The sequence below is a fragment of the Nerophis lumbriciformis genome, linkage group LG14 (genome assembly GCF_033978685.3).
Source record: "Nerophis lumbriciformis linkage group LG14, RoL_Nlum_v2.1, whole genome shotgun sequence".
NCBI classification, from domain to species: Eukaryota; Metazoa; Chordata; class Actinopteri; order Syngnathiformes; family Syngnathidae; genus Nerophis; species Nerophis lumbriciformis.
In genome coordinates, this window is record NC_084561.2 from 6,306,324 (window position 1) to 6,325,799 (window position 19,476).

The 19,476-nt window shown below is 40.6% G+C and overlaps 1 protein-coding gene across 2 annotated transcripts in view; it reads left to right on the forward strand.

Annotated features, from left to right (window-relative positions):
- Positions 1–19,476, forward strand: part of tab3 (TGF-beta activated kinase 1 (MAP3K7) binding protein 3) — a 45,655-nt gene that overhangs the window by 1,637 nt on the left and 24,542 nt on the right. The window contains exon 2 of one of the 2 annotated variants that reach the window (XM_061976177.2): positions 7,483–7,667. The exons of the other annotated variant lie outside the window; for it this stretch is intronic. Coding sequence (XP_061832161.2) covers positions 7,569–7,667 — 99 coding nt within the window. The 5' untranslated portion in view covers positions 7,483–7,568. The remainder of the gene's footprint in view (positions 1–7,482; positions 7,668–19,476) is intronic. 2 annotated transcript variants of the gene reach the window in all.

The following is a 19,476-nucleotide window of genomic DNA, read 5'->3' on the forward strand; positions in this document are numbered from 1 at the left end:
CCTAAAAAAAGACAAAAATAGTAAAATAAAGGTCAGTTAAAATGTATACTATATTATGAATATGTGTACCGTTTTAGCTAGCTTTCTGACATACTGTTGGTTGTTTACCTCAGTGGTCCCCAACCACCGGGCCGCGGCCCGGTACTGGTCCGTGGATCGATTGGTATCGGGCCGCACAAGAAATATTTTTTTCTTTTTCTTTTTTTAATTAAATCAACATAAAAAACACAAGATACACTTACAAGTAGTGCACCAACCCAAAACAACTCTCTCCCCCCTTTTGTTCTGGGCATTGAACATGAAGACTCTTCCTTCACTGTTCCGAGTGGCCATGAGAGTCTTGGCGGTGCCTGCCTCCAGTGCTCCAGTGGAGCGAGTTTTCAGCCATGGTGGCATCATACTACGCCCCCATCGTGCACAAATGACTGACAGACTCTTGGCTAATTTGGTCTTTTGCAAATGCAATGCAGCATAGGGCCCTGACATATAAAAAGTACAACTTTTTTGTTATGTTCACGTATATGTCATGTTTTTTCAATGTTAACACTTTTGTACAAATAAGTACATTTGCACTTTATTTTTCAATGTGTTTGTTCTGTAAAGGAATGAGTTAATGTTTAAAATGACTGGTTAATAGTGCTATTATAAAGTGCAATGTCAGCACAATTTTCTTTCCTGCAATTTAAAATGCACTTGTTTTAATAAATAAATACAGCGTTTGAAAAGCATACACAATCTGTGTTAATATATTAGTCTGTGGTTAAAAGGACTTGAAAGGACTCGAAACTCAAAATGCAGGACTTAGGACTTGACTTGAGACTTTCCAGTCTTGACTTTGGACTTGACTCGGGGCTTGCCTGTCTTGACTCGGGACTTGACTCGGACTTGAGGGCAAAGACTTGAGACTTACTTGTGACTTGCAAAACAATGACTTGGTCCCACCTCTGAAGAGTACTGTTACTTTAGAGATTTATTACTCAAGTAAAAGTAAGGAGTAGTCACCCAAATATTTACTTGAGTAAAAGTAAAAAGTATTTTGTGAAAAAACTACGCAAGTACTGAGTAACTGATGAGTAACATACACACTCATATATATATATATATATATATATATATATATACAGTATATAATTTATATATATATATATATATATACATTGATATATGGCCCTGGGATGAGGTGGCGACTTGTCCAGGGTGTACCCCGCCTTCCGCCCGATTGTAGCTGAGATAGGCTCCAGCGCCCCCCGCGACCCCAAAGGGAATAAGCGGTAGAAAATGGATGGATGGATATACAGTATATAATTTATATGTATTTAAAAATATACATGCATGTTTAACACATATAGATTCCTTTCTTTCATGAAGACTAGAATATAAGTTGGTGTATTACCTGATTCTGATGACTTGCGTTGATTGTAATCAGACAGTAGTGATGATAACGTCCACGTTTTCAAATGGAGGAGAAGAAAAGTTCCTCCTTCCTGTCTAATACCACATGAAAGTGGTGGGTTTTTGGCATCTTATTTGTCCAGCTTCCATATTCGTTTTTATACACTTTACAAGAAATATATTGGCGTCAAACTCCGTAGCTTGCTAGCTTGTTTGCGCTGGCTTTCGGAGACTCTTGTTTTGAAAGCGCAGGCGCGTTGGAGCGGCACTTTTATTGTGAAGACCGGAACGTCCTCATGTGCGGTCAGTCTTTAGGCTTTTGACGGGCTGTACGGTTGAAATAAAAAATTATCTTTTTTCCTTCATACTTTTGATTGATTGATTGGAACTTTTATTATTAGATTGCACAGTAAAGTACACATTCCGTACAATTGACCACTAAATGGTAACACCCCAATAAGTTTTTCAACTTGTTTAAGTCAGGTCATGTGACCACCTGGCTCTGTTTGATTGGTCCAACGTCACCAGTGACTGCATCTGATTGGTGGAACGAAGTGAAACGTCACCAGTAAGGCAGGCACTTTGAAGGTCTGTCTGACAGACCAAAACAAACAAAGCGTGCATTAACAGATCGATAAAAATTAGTAGCGAGTAGCGAGCTGAATGTAGATAAAAGTAGCGGAGTAAAAGTAGCGTTTCTTCTCTATAAATATACTCAAGTAAAAGTATGTTGCATTAAAACTACTTTTAGAAGTACAATTCATCCCAAAAGTTACTCAAGTAGATGTAACGGAGTAAATGTAGCGCGTTACTACCCACCTCTGTGTAATGTACTTTGTGGACGTTGTCTGCTGCTCCACACGCTGTAAGTCTTTGCTGTCGTCCAGCATTCTGTTTTTGTTTACTTTGCAGCCAGTTCAGTTTTAGCTTTTGTTTTACATAGCCATCCCTAAGCTTTGATGCCTTTTCTTAGTGCCACTTGACTTTTGTTTATTTTTGGTTTAAGCATTAGATACCTTTTTACCTGCACTCTGCTTCCCGCTGTCTCCTGCATATTGTGATCACGACAAACCATGTTCCCGACATCTACATTGCAATCAGCTACCTGCTGATATGGAAGAGTATTACACGGTTACTCTGCCGATCTCTAGACAGCACAGACACTCAACAACGGCACATTTGCGGATTATAATTACTAGTTTGCAAAAAATATTTTTAACCCAATGAGGTGAAATTACATTATCTCCCACGGCACACCAGACAATATCTCACGGTACACTAGTGTGCCGCAGCGTAGTGGTTGGAAAACACTGGTCTAAAGTGTGGCCCTGGGCTTATTTTGACTCTTGTTTCTCGCTTTTCAGTGGCCCTCGGCAATTCCCGTGTGTTGTAATTCAGTATTATTAAAGTCAAAGTTAAAGTACCAATGATTGTCACACACACACTAGGCGTGGTGAAATTTGTCCTCTGGGAGGTGAGGGGAGCAGTGGGCAGCAGCGGTGCCGCGCCCGGGAATATTGAGATATTCGTATTGTTAACTAAGATGTAAGTTTTGTTCAGATAGCTCACCATATATTGAGCTGTATTTGGAACTGCATTTATCACAGTGGCCCATGCATCCTTCCATTTTTCACACCTGTGCAATTGCTTGGTCTAGTGCGGGGGGGGTGTATTTTGTAGTGTCCCGGAAGAGTTAGTGCTGCAAAGGGTTCTGGGTATTTGTTCTGTTGTGTTTATGTTGTGTAACGGTGCGGATGTTCTCCCGAAATGTGTTTGTCAATCTTGTTTGGTGTGGATTCACAGTGTGGCGTATATTTCTAACAGTGTTAAAGTTGTTTATACGGCCACCCTCGGTGTAACCTGTATGGCTGTTGATCAAGTATGCGTTGCATTCACGTGTGTGCGCGTACAGAAGCCGCACATATCTTGTGACTGGGCCGGCACGTTGTTAGAATGGATGAAAAGCGGACGTGAAAGGCAGTGCCTTTAAGGCACGCCCCTAAGACTGTGGTCCGGGTGGACTACGAGATATAATGACTGATGAACACCTTTGTTCGATAATGAAGGTTGCCTCAGCTCAAAGCTTGAGCCCTGACATTAATGAACGAGCATTCAAGAAAAGATGGCAGGTATCTGGCTTGGGCACATCAGATTAGGTCAGTGTGTTGCAAACTGAGCAGTTTAAAGTCCTGAATGGTTGGTTTATTCATTATTTTATTTAAACATTTATTAGCCTGTGGAGAAAGTTAATTTTGATATTTACCTCAGAAGGCTGCAAATAGAAAAGAGGTATTACATTTTTATTTAAATTGTATTTGATATGCCATTGATATTTTTTAATTATTATTATTATTTGCATGTCACTATAAAGTTATATAAGCCTTGCTTGTTCAATATTCAATGCAAAACTTGTTTGGGTCCCTATTAAAAGGTTAATTTGCTCAACCTTGGCCCGCGGCTTTGTTCAGTTTTAAATTTTGGCCCACTCTGTATTTGAGTTTGACACCCCTGATCAGTGTTGGGTTAGTTACTGAAAACCACTAACTAGTTACAGTTACTAGTTACTTTATTTCAAAAGTAACTCAGTTACTAACACCAAAAAGTAATGCGTTACTGTGAAAAGTAACTATTTAGTTACTTATTCTTCTTCTTTTTTTTTTTTTTAAAGCTCCCAATAATGCCCTTTTAACCTTCATTTCAGTACTGTTATTGCACCGGAGAATAATACAATCTGTTGATCAACTTGACATGCATTTGCATCACTGAACAAAGACAAAGATATGTTTCAAAGGGCCAATTTATTTCAGGCCAGAACAAATTGACAAAACTATTTTAAATAGCTGCAACATAACATACATAAGTAGCAAACAGCATAATAACAACATAGCTGTAAACCTGGCTTCACCCAAGGAAGGCACACATGACATACACAAAGCCTAACCAGGCATTTTTTTCTCTCAAGGAATTCGGAAATAAAATCATGTCTTCAGTAGATCAACACTGTACTGAAGCCCAGAACACTCTACACATTTCCCCAGTTTTAGTTTAGAGAAAAGGAAATATTGCCCTGGCCCACTAGGATCCCTCTTTATGTTTGTGAACTTTATAGTCTATACATTTAGAGTGATGTGATAATCAAACACTCTAGAAGTCTAGAATGAAAGAGTATATAAGAGAATTGACTGAGTGTGTGTACCTTCAATGATGAGCAGAGGCAGAGTTTGGAGTGTTTTCTTTAGCTCGCTTTCCATGTTTATGTTCTCACTGTCCACTGTATCCAGGTACTTGGACCATGTTTTCCGTGCCATTTGCTTTTTTGACGCCCGCTATCATGCTAATTAGCTGCCTGAAAGCGGGTGACCCCACTGTAGAAATAGCCTGCATGTCTTCTAGCACATACGCTGCAATGGCTCTATCAATGTTGTCCTGGCTAGCAGTCCCTCTGTTAAAATCCTTAGGTGGCGGTGAAGTGGCATCGGAGTCTGTGTCTCTCTTTACTAGCTTCGTCGAAGCATGTTGCTTTTGTAGCTGTTTCAGTAGATTTGAATTGCTGTTTTGGGCAGTATTCCCGGGCGCGGTCACTGCTGCTGCTCACTGCTCCCCTCACCTCCCAGGGGGTGATCAAGGGTGATGGGTCAAATGCAGAGAATAATTTTGCCACACCTAGTGTGCGTGTGACAATCATTGGTACTTTAATTTTAACTTTAAGTAGATGGGATCTTTGATCCAAGACACAACTTACATTTAACTAAAATGAAGGCTGCAGCTAACGATTATTTTTCTATCGATTAATCTATAGATTATTTTTTCGATTAATCAGTTAATCTATAGATTATTTTTTCGATTCATCTATAGATTATTTTTCCTTTTTACCGATTTTTTTATTTTGTTTAAAATGAAGATGAAAAAATAAATGTAGGCCAGTTTTTTCAAAAGGCATGGCTTTCATTTACAAAAAAAAAAAAGTATGGCCACTCAGTCAACATTGACAACAACATGACAAAATATTCTGTAACAATGTAAACATTTAAAACTTTTAACGTTTAACAAAATTTAAAGTAGCTTATTTGCTTTTTAATGTGCAAATATAAAAGTAAACATCCAGTGCAAATCTTAATATTCTGCAATAGTATAAGCATTTCAAAAGTAAAAGTATTGCTTATTTTGCTTTAAAATGTGCAAAAATAAAGATAAACATCCAATACAGAAAAGTGCAAAACGGAAATATTCTGTAACAACAGTGTAAACATTTCAACAAAAAATGTCATTCACCCTCGAGTCCGGAGCTGTAAAGACCAACTTCCGGGTAAAGTGAAGGTTGTTAGCCCCGAAGTACATAGGCCCTGGAGGAACGTCTCCCCTGCGCCCCTCAACTACGGTCTTGGAGCACCCCCGCCCCCACCCACACAAAGCACGCCTCTTCTTTTCCGACACCGCAGCGCTGCAATAAAACACACTCAGATCTTCTGTTTCTAGCCGATACTACATAAAAAATAACGTAAAATAAGGCAGTAACGCATCATGTAGTAACGGTAACTGAGTTACTGTATATAAAAAATAACGCGTTAGATTACTAGTTACCGCCAAAACTAACGGCGTTACAATAACGTAACGCATTAGTCCCAGCACTGCCCCTGATATAGAGGATCTTTGATGAACATTTTTCCTTTAGTGTCTTAACAGTAAAGTACTTGTGTCATATTGTGGATCTTTGACTAGCATTTTTCAAGGGCCTTTAAAATATTAGACATCTGTTACATAGGGAATCTTTGACTTGTTATTTTTGCAATTTGTCTCTTAAAACAGCAGAGCACCTCAGTCATATAGAGGATCTTTGACTTATTTTTTTTTGCAATTGGTCCATTAAATCAGCAGAGCGCTCCTGCCATACAGAGGATCTTTGACTAGCATTTTCCCTTTAGGGCCTAAAAACAATAGAGTACTCTCCATATATACTGTGGAAGATCGTTGGCTTTTTTTTGTGACTGGTCTCTTCAAACAAAAGAGTACGCCTAAAGCAGGGGTCGGCAACTCAAAATGTTGAAAGAGCCATATTGGAACAAAAATACAAAAAGAAATCTGTCTGGAGCCGCAAAAAATTAAAAGCCATATTACATACAGATAGTGTGTCATGAGATATAAATTTAATTAAGAGGACTTGAAGGAAACTAATTGACCTCAAATATAGCTACAAATGAGGCATTATGATGCAATATGTACATATAGCTAGCCTAAATAGCATGTTAGCATCGATTAGATTGCAGTCATGCAGTGACCAAATATGTCTGATTAGCACTCCAACAAGTCAATAACATCAACAAAACTCACCTTTCATGCACAACCTTAAAAGTTTGGTGGACAAAATGAGACAGAAAAAGAAGTGGCATAAAACACATCTTAGAAAGTTATACATGTAAACAAACTACGGTGAGTTCAAGGACCGCCAAAATTAGTAGGACAAAACGGCGCTCGCCAAATACTCGAATCAGTGAAGCATGTTTAATATAAACAGTGTGCTTTGTAACAATTAGGGAGGTTTGTGTCATGTTTGTCCTCCTACAGAAACCATATTAAAACAAAAAATAGATTGTTTTCCCCTCATCTTTTTCTATTTTTCATACATTTCTAAAAAAGCTCCAGAGAGCCACTAGGGCGGCGCTAAAGAGCCGCATGCGGCTCGCGAGCTGCGGGTTGCCGACCCCTGGCCTAAAGGATCTTGGGCTTGTGTTTTTGCATGTTGTCCCTGTAACAACAGAGCGCTCCTGTGGTTGGTTATGGTTTAAAGTCATATTCAACAATTGCGACGACGACTTTTTACTGTCAATATCGAGTTCAATTCTTTAATGATTTCTGCTGGTGGTTCCTTCGGATTTTTTCAATGAAAAAAATATGCCTTGGCTCCAAAAAGGTTTGAATAACACTAGTGTAGTAGATAAAGTGCATTTCAGGCACCTTTTTTTATTTAAAAAAAAATTTGAAACGTGTTTTTCTCCCCTTCACAAGACATCTTTTGGGGTATGGCAAACACAACAAGTTTATCTTCACGCCAACCATAACAACATTTGACCTCTGTCTTGCACGCCGTCACAGCCTCCCTAGGGGATGAGACTCCATCGTTCATATCAGTGTCTGCGGCTCTGGGATCGTTGACAACCTTGGCTGCGCGTTGGCTCAGGATGGCGCATGGAGGACCTCCGCTTGACCACGTCCTGCAGGACCTCAAGCAGCGCTTCCCAGAGATCCCGGAAGGGGTAGTGTCACAATGCCTTTTGCAGGTACATGCCTAAAACCCCTAAACCCCGGCATTACGTTCAACAAATTGTATGTTAGTGTGAATTGTGATTGTTTTTGTGCAACCCTATTTCGGTCTGTACTAGGGATGTCCCGATCCGATATTTGGATCGGATCGGCTGCCGATATTTGCCAAAAATTGCGTATCGGCAAGGCATGGGAAAATGCCGATCCAGATCCATTTTTAAAAAAACTCCGGTCCGTGTTTTCCAACGCACCTATTTAAATAATACATTCCACTTTTCTGCTGCTCCGTAATTTCCGTTCCGCATTTTCCAGCACACCTTCAACACATCCACAATTCTCACGCAGTTGCTTTTAGCTGCTGGCATTACACGACAGGCTCTTCTCACTCTTTCCTATGTCTCCCTCTCACAGACAGCGAGCGCACCTTCTTACACACGTCACATACTGTCACGTCATACGTCACATACTGTCACGTCATACGTCACATACGTATACGTCCTCTCCCAGCAGAGAGCGAGGTAGCGGCATGGCTAACGTTAGCTGTGATGCTAGCGCAGCCGCTAAGGTGCGCGCCTGCTCAAGCGTCCTCTGCGCACGGCAAATCTATGCCACGCACAAAATCAAATAAAAAAAATAAGCGCATAACAATTTTCGACACACGGACACGACAGAGACAACAGTTTTCGTCATCATTGTTCAAATATTGTGACGTCTGTCGAGACGCTTATCTCCATTCGGTGCCACACGTCCACACCATCAAAATGCAGAGGCAAAAATTTCCACATCAACACCGTATGAAAAAATTAGTGATTTTTTTAGTTGTGATTTCCTTCTCTGCATGAAAGTTTAAAAGTAGCATATATTAATGCAGTATGAAGAAGAATGTTTTAATGTAGACATGCAAGCCTTGAAAGAACATTTTGAAAATCAAGACTACATTTCCTGCAAATGGGTGCATTTCTACCCTATATTTTAACTTTAGATTTATTCTCATATCAAACTCCTTTGGCTGTCTTTTTGACACTTACATCCGGCGCCCCCCTCCACACCCTGGATTATAAATAATGTAAATAATTCAATGTGATTATCTTGTGTGATGACTGTATTATGATGATAGTATACATCTGATAGTATATATCTGTATCATGAATCAATTTAAGTGGACCCCGACTTAAACAAGTTGAAAAACTTATTGGGGTGTTACCATTTAGTGGTCAATTGTACGGAATATGTACTTCACTGTGCAACCTACTAATAAAAGTCTCAATCAATCAATCAAAACACATAGAATCATCATACTGCTGTGATTATATGCATCAAGTGTTCATTCAAGGCTAAGGCAAAATATCCAGATATATATCGTGTATCGCAATATGGCCTTAAAATATCGCAATATTAAAAAAAAGGCCATATCGCCCAGCCCTAGTTCAATGATGCCATTTCTGTTTGTCATGTATAATTTTGTCTATTTTGTGTTTATCCTTGAATAAACAGGTCAGTTTCTTGTTACCAACCATTGTGTGTTATTCAAACTCCCCTAATTCAGCTGGCTAGTTGTTATCAAGAGTACTAAAACCCTTTTCAACATGATTCTGACAACTAAGTAGGCTAAATAACTTTAAACTTTAATACATGCTCGGATAGGCCAGTATCGGTCAGTATCGGTATCGGATCGGAAATGCAAAAACAATATCGGTATCGGATCGGAAGTGCAAAAACCTGGATCGGGACATCCCTAGTCTGTACCTAACCGTCTGCTAGTAGCATGGCGTCGTTTTCATAGTGCATGAAGCCACATTCGCCGAGCACTTGATTAGGTACACCTGCACAGTCCAAGTCAAAAATATGGCCTTTGTAGACAAAATAAAGTGTTAGCAACATGTTTATATTTGTAGTGTAGTTTGTTGTTGGTTGCTAATAGAGGAACTTAGTGTGATGCTAGTGCTACTAAGTGTGGAGTTTTAAAGGAGTACTTCTCTTTGTCAATGTATAAATGAGGAACTAGGTTGGAGCTAGGGCTGGGCGATATGGCCTTTTATTAATATCTCGATATTTTTAGGCCATGTCACGATACACCATATATATCTGGATATTTTGCCTTAGCCTTGAATGAACACTTGATGCATATAATCACAGCAGTATGATGATTCTATGTGTCTACATTAAAACATTCTTCTTCATACTGCATTAATATATGCTACTTTTAAACTTTCATGCAGAGAGGGAAATCACAACTAAGTCAATTTACCAAAACTGTATTTATTAAGCAGTGAATCAGAATCAGAATAGTTTTTATTGCCATTGTTTGAGAACGGGTTCACAAACTAGGAATTTTTCTTGGTGCAATCGTGCAACATAAAACACATATAACACAGATTTGGTAATAAAAAGAGCTGTAACTTACAAACATTCATGTCACTTCCAAAACAGAAAGTGCAAGATTGTCAGAGACATTTTAAAACAAGCTATTAGTGCACTTTTGTGCATGATGTCACTAAGATGACACATCAAAACAACACTAAATTAAAGTGTACTTTTTGTGCAGAACGCCACTACAATAGTTAAAAACAAATAAAGTGCACTTTTGTGCATGATGTCACACAAAATATTTCAATAACTGCCAAATAAGAATGAGCTGCATAATAGGAAATCAAATAGCGTATGTCCTTCGCTATGTGGTAGGTTCCTGCAGACGTTATCTCCTTCTGTTGTTGACTATTTGTTTCATACGGTGTTGATCTGGAAACGGTTGCTTCGGCATTTTGTTGGTGTGGCACCGGCCGTGATGTTGACATGCAGTTTCAAGAACTCTTCATTCTCTAGCGAGTGACTTTTCAAATGATGCTACATTAGCAGTGCTGCTACTTTTTGTAGCAACGCTTTTGTCGCATACTTTTCCCACTACTTTTAGAGTAGTGGGAAAAACAAGATGGCGCCGGTGTGTCTGGCTCGCCGCTTGTCTATGATCACTATTGTCTGTTTTGTGGTTATTTTGACGTGTGTTTCGAGGACCATCGACTCACTTCTGGTGTATGAACGCCAGGAGTTGTTGAGGATTGGGGAGTCAGTACGGTCATGTGAACTTTACAATGCAAGAGACCCGGATTCATTTTTCCATGCTAACCTACCTGAGTGCTTCCGTCGGGTGAACGCGCCGCTGCCCAGGAAGCGGAAACGCCGAGGAGTACGATCCGGCCGACTGCTAAAGGTGAAAGCTTGGCTGGCACTGTATCCTGACGCAGTGAGGTCCTCGGCAATTCCCCGGGAGTACAGCGACTGTTTTGGTCGCTATTTGTCACGCCGCGCGCTTCGGCTGGTCGGGTCTTGGTTGGTGCCAATCATCGGACAGCGGGAGGATCCCTGCGCGCTGCGCCCTCTTCGCTCGTCTCACCCGGGCTCAGGTGGCGTGTCCCTGGCTAATCTTCGGTCGCTGAGCTGGGCACCGTACGTGGCTACAACAACGTCTACGAGGTGTGCACTTGTGAATGCGAGATCCGTGATGAACAAGACTTTCGTTCTTCAGGACTTTTTCTCATCATGCTCTTTGGATATACTGTTCTTGACAGAAACCTGGATCGGCACCGGTGAGTCTGCTGCTTTTTCAGAGCTATTACCTCCAGACTGTACTTTCATTAACACGCCGAGAACAAGCGGTCGTGGCGGGGGTTTAGCTATTGTTTTAAAGGAAAGCGTTCATCACAAGGTGATCGTGGAGTGGTCTTTTCCCTCCTTTGAACTGAGCTGTTTCGAGCTGCGATAGACTGATCCAGTATTTTGTGCTGTAATCTACAGACCACAAAGCACAACAAAGATTTTATCAAGGACTTTTCGGACTTCATTGCTTTTAGTCTGGTGCGCTACGACAAGATTTTAATCGTCGGGGATTTTAATGTACACGTTTGTTGTCCTTCTAAACCCATGGCCGGAGAGTTTTTGGACTTGATCGAAGGTTTTAATTTGGCTCAGCATGTTACTGGCCCAACGCATGTACACGGACACACTTTAGACCTTGTACTGTCTTATGGTTTTAATGTTGACAATGTCGTTGTTGGTGATGCTGTGTTTTCCGATCATAGTCCTGTTATGTTCAATTTAAGTTTGGACCCTGATGTAAAACCGCCTGCCGTGCGTCATGGGCGTGTTATTAGAACTGACACTGCAGCCGCCTTTTCTCCTTTGTTCACTGTGTCTATGCAGAATATATCACACTCTGCAGACACTGAACAATTAATGTGCTCTTTTATTTCCACATGTTCTGAGATTCTGGACAGTATAGCGCCCCTCAGAGCTATACGTCCAAAGTCAAAACAGGAGCCTTGGCTCAATGAAACCACACGCACAGCTCGGCGTGAGTGGCGAAGGGCGGAGCGTAAGTGGAAAAGGGATCACTTGGAGGTCTCTTATCAAATTTTAAAAGAAAGCTGTCAGAACTATCAAAGTATGGTTAAAGCTGAAAAAACTAAATATTTGTCAGACTTAATTTCAAATAGTATCAACAAGCCACGTGTTCTTTTTAAATCTATTAGTTCTGTTCTTAATCCGAATCCAGCCACTTCACTAGAGATGACAAGGGAAACTTGTGAAAAATTTCTCTCCTTTTTTAACGACAAGGTTGCTACTATTCGGGCAAATCTTTCTCCTTCTCCATTTAGTTTCAATGTGGCCACTCGGTGCTCAGCTGTGTTTTGTCAGTTTGAGCCTGTGTCCATGCCTGAGCTTACAGGAATAGTCGACAAACTAAAACCCTCGTCCTGTCCCACAGACCCAGTTCCCCCTCGCTTTTTTAAAGAAGTCTGGGACTCTATTGACTTATCTGTTAGGGACATCATCAACAGCAGCTTGATTTCTGGCAGTGTGCCCTCTTTTTGTAAAGGAGCTGTTGTTGAGCCTTTGATCAAAAAAACAGGTCTTGATCCTACAAGTTTGTCAAATTATCGGCCCATTTCTAAATTACCTTTTGTGTCAAAAATTTTGGAGAAATGTGTTTTGGCGCAACTACAGCCTTTTTTAGATGAGAATAGCACTTTAGATCCATTTCAGTCTGGATACAAAGCTTTGCACAGTACTGAATCTGCACTTTTAAAGGTTTTTAATGATTTGCTTTTAATATCGGATTCTGGCAGCTCTGCCATTTTAGTGCTTTTAGATCTTGCAGCTGCCTTTGACACAGTCGACCACACAATTCTTTTAGATCGCCTGAGAGACTGTGTGGGTGTCAGGAGGACTGCATTAGAGTGGTTTAGATCCTACCTGTCAGAAAGGTCCTTCTCTGTCAGGCTGGGGGACGCCACTTCTTCTTCTGCTCCGCTTTACTGTGGTGTCCCCCAGGGATCTATTCTAGGCCCCATCCTGTTCGCTCTATATCTCCTCCCTCTTGGAGAGATTTTTAAGAGGCATGGAGTGTCTTATCACTTTTATGCAGACGACTGCCAAATTTATATGCCTATTTCAAAAGGCCACGGCCCCCTGACACCCCTTCTCAACTGTCTATGCGACGTCAAGGCTTGGTTAGCCCAGAATTTTTTAATAATGAATGAGGGAAAAACGGAAATTTTAGTGTTTGGTCCGGCCCTCACTGACTTGGGACCATTGCAAAATGATGTGCGTCCCAAAGTCACCAGCCTTGGCGTCACTATAGACAGCGATTTTAAACTTGACAAACAAGTCAATGGCGTTTTAAAATCGTGTTTTTATCATCTTTGTCTTTTAGCAAAGGTAAAACCGTTTTTATCTTTTAACATTTTGAACAAGTGGTGCATGCTTTTATTTCAAGTCGCCTGGACTACTGCAATGCACTTTATGCTGGCATTAGCCAAAAAGCTCTCTCCCGGTTGCAGTTAGTCCAGAATGCGGCAGCACGACTTTTAACAGGGGCCAGGAGACGCCAGCATATAACCCCAATCCTTGAGAGTTTGCACTGGCTCCCTGTTCATTTTAGAATTGATTTTAAAACCTTGCTGTTTGTTTTTAAAGCTTTACATGGACTGGCACCTCAGTATATCTCGGACCTCATCCAAACTTACAATCCTGCGCGCGCTCTGAGGTCCGAGAGCCAGCTCCAGCTCGTGGTGTCCAAGACGAGACTTAAAACCAGGGGAGACAGGGCCTTCTCTGTGGTCGGCCCTAAGCTCTGGAACACTCTGCCCCTCCATGTTCGAACTGCTCCCACAGTGGAGTGTTTTAAGTCTCGTCTTAAGACCCACTTTTATTCTCTGGCTTTTAACACTACGTGAGTTGTGTGGTCCTCTGTTGTCCTCTGTGTTTTTAAAATTTTGCTTTTTGCTTTCTATTTACTGTTCTAATTGGTTTTACCCTTTGAAATTGTTTTTAATCATATTTATTTTATATTGTTTTTAATTGTGTTTAATATTGTTGTGCAGCACTTTGGAAACATTTTGTTGTTTAAATGTGCTATATAAATAAAGTGGATTGGATTGGATTGGATATTACGGTTGTCTGTTCAACATCTTCCCGCTTGAAGCCAAACCACCGCCAGACGATGGACCCCGTGTTGTTTTTCTTGGGAATTAATTCTTCTTCATTTGTTACCAGATTCGCACCTTCTTTCTCTCGTATTACCACTCGCACCGCACCGTTATGTGCAACGTCATGTTGCACGCGTGACAGTATGTGACGTATGTAAGAAGGTGCGCTCGTTTTACGTCTCGGTGAGAAGGAGCGACAACAAATAGTGAGAAACGCCTGTAGTGTAATGCCCGCAGCTAAAAACAACTGCGTGAGAACGCATACTCGAGTATCACGATATAGTCGTTTTCTATATCACACAGAGACAAACCCGCGATATATTGAGTATATTCCATACCTGCCAACTACTCCGGTTTTCCCGTAATTAGTACGGTTTTCATCAACCTATTCCGGGTTACGGTTGCAGTGATAAAAAATACGGTTTTTCATTAATTAAAAAAAAATTTTTTTTTTTAAGTTTTATTTACGAAATCTCGTAACAACAATGACAATCGACACTGCTTCCCGTAACTTCCTATCGAGCCATTCCGAATGCCATGCGCGAGGCTATTTATAGCACCGCTGCCAAGCACGAGGCACCAGTTGCCATTGTTTCCAAACGAGCGAACGATCATGGAATCAGCCGGAGAAAAATCGCAAACGAGTCTTAAACCGAAAAGAAAACTGGCAGTCATTCCGTGAAGAATATTCAAAAGCCTATCCGGGAATAATTATCCGTTCCAAAAAGGGTGAAAACTATGCGAATTGCACCTTGTGCAGACAAGATTTTTCGATCGGACACGGAGGAATTAGCGATGTAAAAGACCACGTTGGGACAAAAAAACACAAGTCTAATGCCGTTGCTAGCGATACTGCAATTGAATTGTAGTTCCATGCTAATGATGCTATTGAATTACATTTTAATGAAGTAAACTTATCATAAAGTTACCATATCATTTTTGCAGTATTATCAATCTGATAGAATAAATTTGGATTTTAGCCACAAAAAGGTAATGACACCAATGTTATCTATTGGAATTGTTTAGTACTGTTATACTGTTAAAAGTGTTTATACTATTTATGCTTTCAAGTCCAAGTTGAAGAAATCTTGTTAAATGTTGACAGCATAACTACCAAAATACAGAAGTATGTCCTTAATATTTTTGCAGTGCTATTTCTGTTGAAAAGTTAAAATGAGGGCAGCACGGTGGAAGAGGGGTTAGTGCGTCTGCCTCACAATACGAAGGTCCTGAGCAGTCCTGGGTTCAATCCCGGGCTCGGGATCTTTCTGTGTGGAGTTTGCATGTTCTCCCCGTGACTGCGTGGGTTCCCTCCGGGTACTCCGGCTTCCTCCCACCTCCAAAGACATGCACCTGGGGATAGGTTGATTGGCAACACTAAATTGGCCCTAGTGTGTGAATGTGAGTGTGAAAGTTGTCTGTCAATCTGTGTTGGCCCTGTGATGAGGTAGCGACTTGTCCAGGGTGTACACCGCCTTCCGCCCGATTGTAGCTGAGATAGGCTCCAGCGCCCCCCGTGACCCCGAAGGGATTAAGCGGTAGAAAATGGATGGATGGATGGATGGAAGTTAAAATGATTACATTAGAGATGTGATGTGCCACTTTTCAAGTGTCTGATGGCTTAAATTAATTTTCATTAATTTTTCATATTTTGAATTCTTTTGAAAGGCTTACAAAAAAACTACATTTGAATTGTAATTCCATGCTATTGACAGGACTATTAATTTTAATGAAGTTAGCTTACCATGTTTACAGTATGATAATTGTGATAGAATTGTGAATTTTAGGCACAGAATATTTTTTACAATTGAACAAGGCAGTAGATTATACAAGCTTGGACAGAAAGTTAATAATGACACCCATTTTTTTTTAATTGGAATTGTTTAGTACTGTTTTACCATTTGTTTACTGTAAAAAGTGTTTATACTTTCAATTAACAAATTGAAGTCTTGTGAAAGGTTGACAGGATAACTGGCATTAACTGTCAAAATAATTTCAAACTATTGAAGTTAGTTTACAGAATAAACATGTCAATCAACCCATATGATTTTTGCTGTAATATTTTTGTTTTGAAAAGTCACTGTGACTGGTAGAAAAGTGATGGTTTTAGCAACATTTTAACCTGTCTGAATGCTAATAATCATTTTGCGTCGGGGGGGCGAAACCCCCACCAGGACTTTGTCCTGGACCTACCGGGGCCTTCGGCCCCTGGACCCTGGCTACTAGGTTTTTCTGATTTCGAAAGTTGGCAGGTATGCATTAGGTTAGTAGAGTTAATTTGCTGTGGCTGTCGTATGCATGCCTTCAACTTAACACTGCAGTTGCTGTTGAATGAAGGTCAAATGAGTAAAACATAATTTGAATGCGTTGCGTATTGACGCAGTAATCATTCTTGGGACGGTTTCACCTGACAATGACTTTCAACTGCACCCACATTTAAGTATTGTCTCAGCAGCACCTTGGTCATGTGACGCTGCCATTTTTTTCCTGACTGTGATTTGGCAGGTAAAACACACCTTATGAAAACTTTTAGTGGGCAAACTAAAGTGGCTACCAATTGTGTTCTTCACCAAAAATGGTATTGTCTGCGTACAGCATGAAAACTAACGCACACAATCTTTTTTTGTATGCATTTTAACTAGTAAATAAACTCTAGCAAAAGTCCGCTAACAATAATATTCCGCCTATAAAGCGCTCAAAAAAACCTCCATCAAGGTTTTATGTACAAAACCCAAAAGCAGTGAAGTTGTCACGTTGTGCAAATGGTAAATAAAAACAGAATACAATGATTTGCAAACCCTTTTTAACTTATATTCAATTGAATAGACTGCAAAGACAAGATATTTAATATTCAAACCGAGAAACTGAATTTTTTTTTTGGCAAATAATCATTAACTTAGAATTTGATGGCAGCAGCAGGTTGCAAAAAAGTTGTCACAGGCGCATTTTTACCACTGTGTTACATGGCCTTTCCTTTTAACAACACTCAGTAAAGGTTTGGGAACTGAGGAGACACATTTTTGAAGTGGAATTATTTCCCATTCTTGCTTGGTGTACAGCTTAAGTTGTTCAACAGTCTCCCTTCTGATATTTTAGCCTTCATAATGCACCACACATTTTCAATGGGAGACAGGTCTGGACTACAGGCAGGCCAGTCTAGCCAATCTTTTACTATGAAGCCACGCTGTTGTAACACGTGGCTTGGCATTGTCTTGCTGAAATAAGCAGGGGCGTCCATGATAACGTTGCTTGGATGGCAACATATGTTGCTCCAAAACCTGTATGTACTTTTCAACATTAATAACATACTGTAATTTGGTTTATTTATTTCATCTTCATCTTCTTGGGCAGCACGGTGAAACAGGGGTTAGTGCATGTGCCTCACACTACGAAGGTCCTGAGGAGTCCTGGGTTCGATCTTGCGCTCGGGATCTTTCTGTGTGGAGTTTGCATGTTCCCCACCGTGACTGCGTGGGTTCCCTCCGGGTACTCCGGCTTCCTCCCACCCCCAAAGACATGCATCTGGGGATAGGTTGATTGGCAACACTAAAAGGAGGATTACCTCCAAATTCTTCAGGACAAGCTAAAATCATCAGCCCGGAGGTTGGGTCTTGGGCGCAGTTGGGTGTTCCAACAGGACAATGACCCCAAACACACGTCAAAAGTGGTAAAGGAATGGCTAAATCAGGCTAGAATGAAGGTTTTAGAATGGCCTTCCCAAAGTCCTGACTTAAACGTGTGGACAATGCTAAAGAAACAAGTCCATGAAAGAAAACTAACACATTTAGCTGAACTGCACCAATTTTGTCAAGAGGAGTGGTCAAAAATTCAAGCAGAAGCTTGTGGATGGCTACCAAAAGTGCCTTATTGCAGGTAAACTTGCCAAGGGACATGTAAGCAAATATTAACATTGCTGTATGTATACTTTTGACCCAGCACATTTTCAGTAGACATAATAAATTCATAAATGACCCAAACTTCATGAATGTTTTTTTGTAACCAACAAGTATGTGCTCCAATCACTACATAACAAAAAATAAGAGTTGTAGAAAGTATTGGAAACTCAAGACAGCCATGACATTATGTTCTTTACAAGTGTATGTCAACTTTTGATCGTGACTGTATATACACTGTGTATATATAATAATTTATGGTTTTTAGTTTATTTAAAAAACAAAGCTTTGTGTCATTATTGGCTGATGTCAACATTCTGGCTTTTTCTCATTGTGTTTCTTGCTGTTTTCTCAATTTATGCTGCTGTTTTTTGTAATGTGCCTAGGGCCAATGACAAAGGAGTTACTGGCCTGCAAAAATGGCCCCTGTGCCGCCCTGCTGTAGAAGCTAACTGTTTATGGCCCTTAGTACCGTAGTATATTTGTTCATCCTATGCCAGGGGTCGGCAACCCGCGGCTCCAAGCAGCATTGGTCGGGCCCGCGTATTTGGCAGGTGCTAGTCCTAAGTGTCCCAATACTTTTGTCAAGTTTTAGTCCCAAGTGTCCCAATACCTTTGTCCAGTGTAAGTGTCCCAATACTTTTGTCCAGTGGTAGTCCTAAGTTTCCCAATACTGTTGTCTACTTTTAGTCGTAAGTGTCCCAATACTTTTGTCAAGTTGTAGTCCCAAGTGTCCCAATACTTTTGTCCAGTTTTCGGCTTTAGTGTCCCAATACTTTTGTCCAGTGACAGTCATAAGTGTCCCAATACTTTTGTCTAGTGTACCTACCTAGTCTGCATTGTGTGGGCACGCTGGTGCATCCTGCTTTTAAGCAGCCATCTTAAAAAAAACAGCAGCGCAGCAGCATCAGCGCAGCGGTTCTTTGAAGGGTCATAAAATCAAAACCGGAGCAGGTATCAAAACTCTTTCGCCAACTTTCAATCAGAAGGGTTCAATCTCTCTCCTGTGTTAGTTTGAAGCCGAAACAACAAACGTGCTCAGAGGAGATAATGTTTGAAGAAAGGTGACCGGTTTTTACAAAAAATGTTGTTTTGAAGGGGGAATAGCAAACTTCCTGTTGATTTTTGCTGGGGGTTGTCAATTTATGAAATGCAGTTCTAAGTGAGACCTACATAGAGGTTTTTGTTTCATGTCTCTCCGACCTTCCCAGTGGGAGTTACAGGCAGTTTTGTCATTTATTTCTTCCGAGGAGCAGTTTTTTCTGCGTTTTATTCAAAAATTGCGGTAGAGCGCAATTTTGAGATTTGGGGTTAGGTTTTTTACTAGATCGCAATTTTTGCCAGTCCTGATTTGTGCGTTCAGTTTGGTGAGTTTTGAAGCATGTTAAGGGGGTCAAAATACAGCTCAAAGAGGCAAAAGTGACTGTTTTTAGTACTTTTTTGTCTTG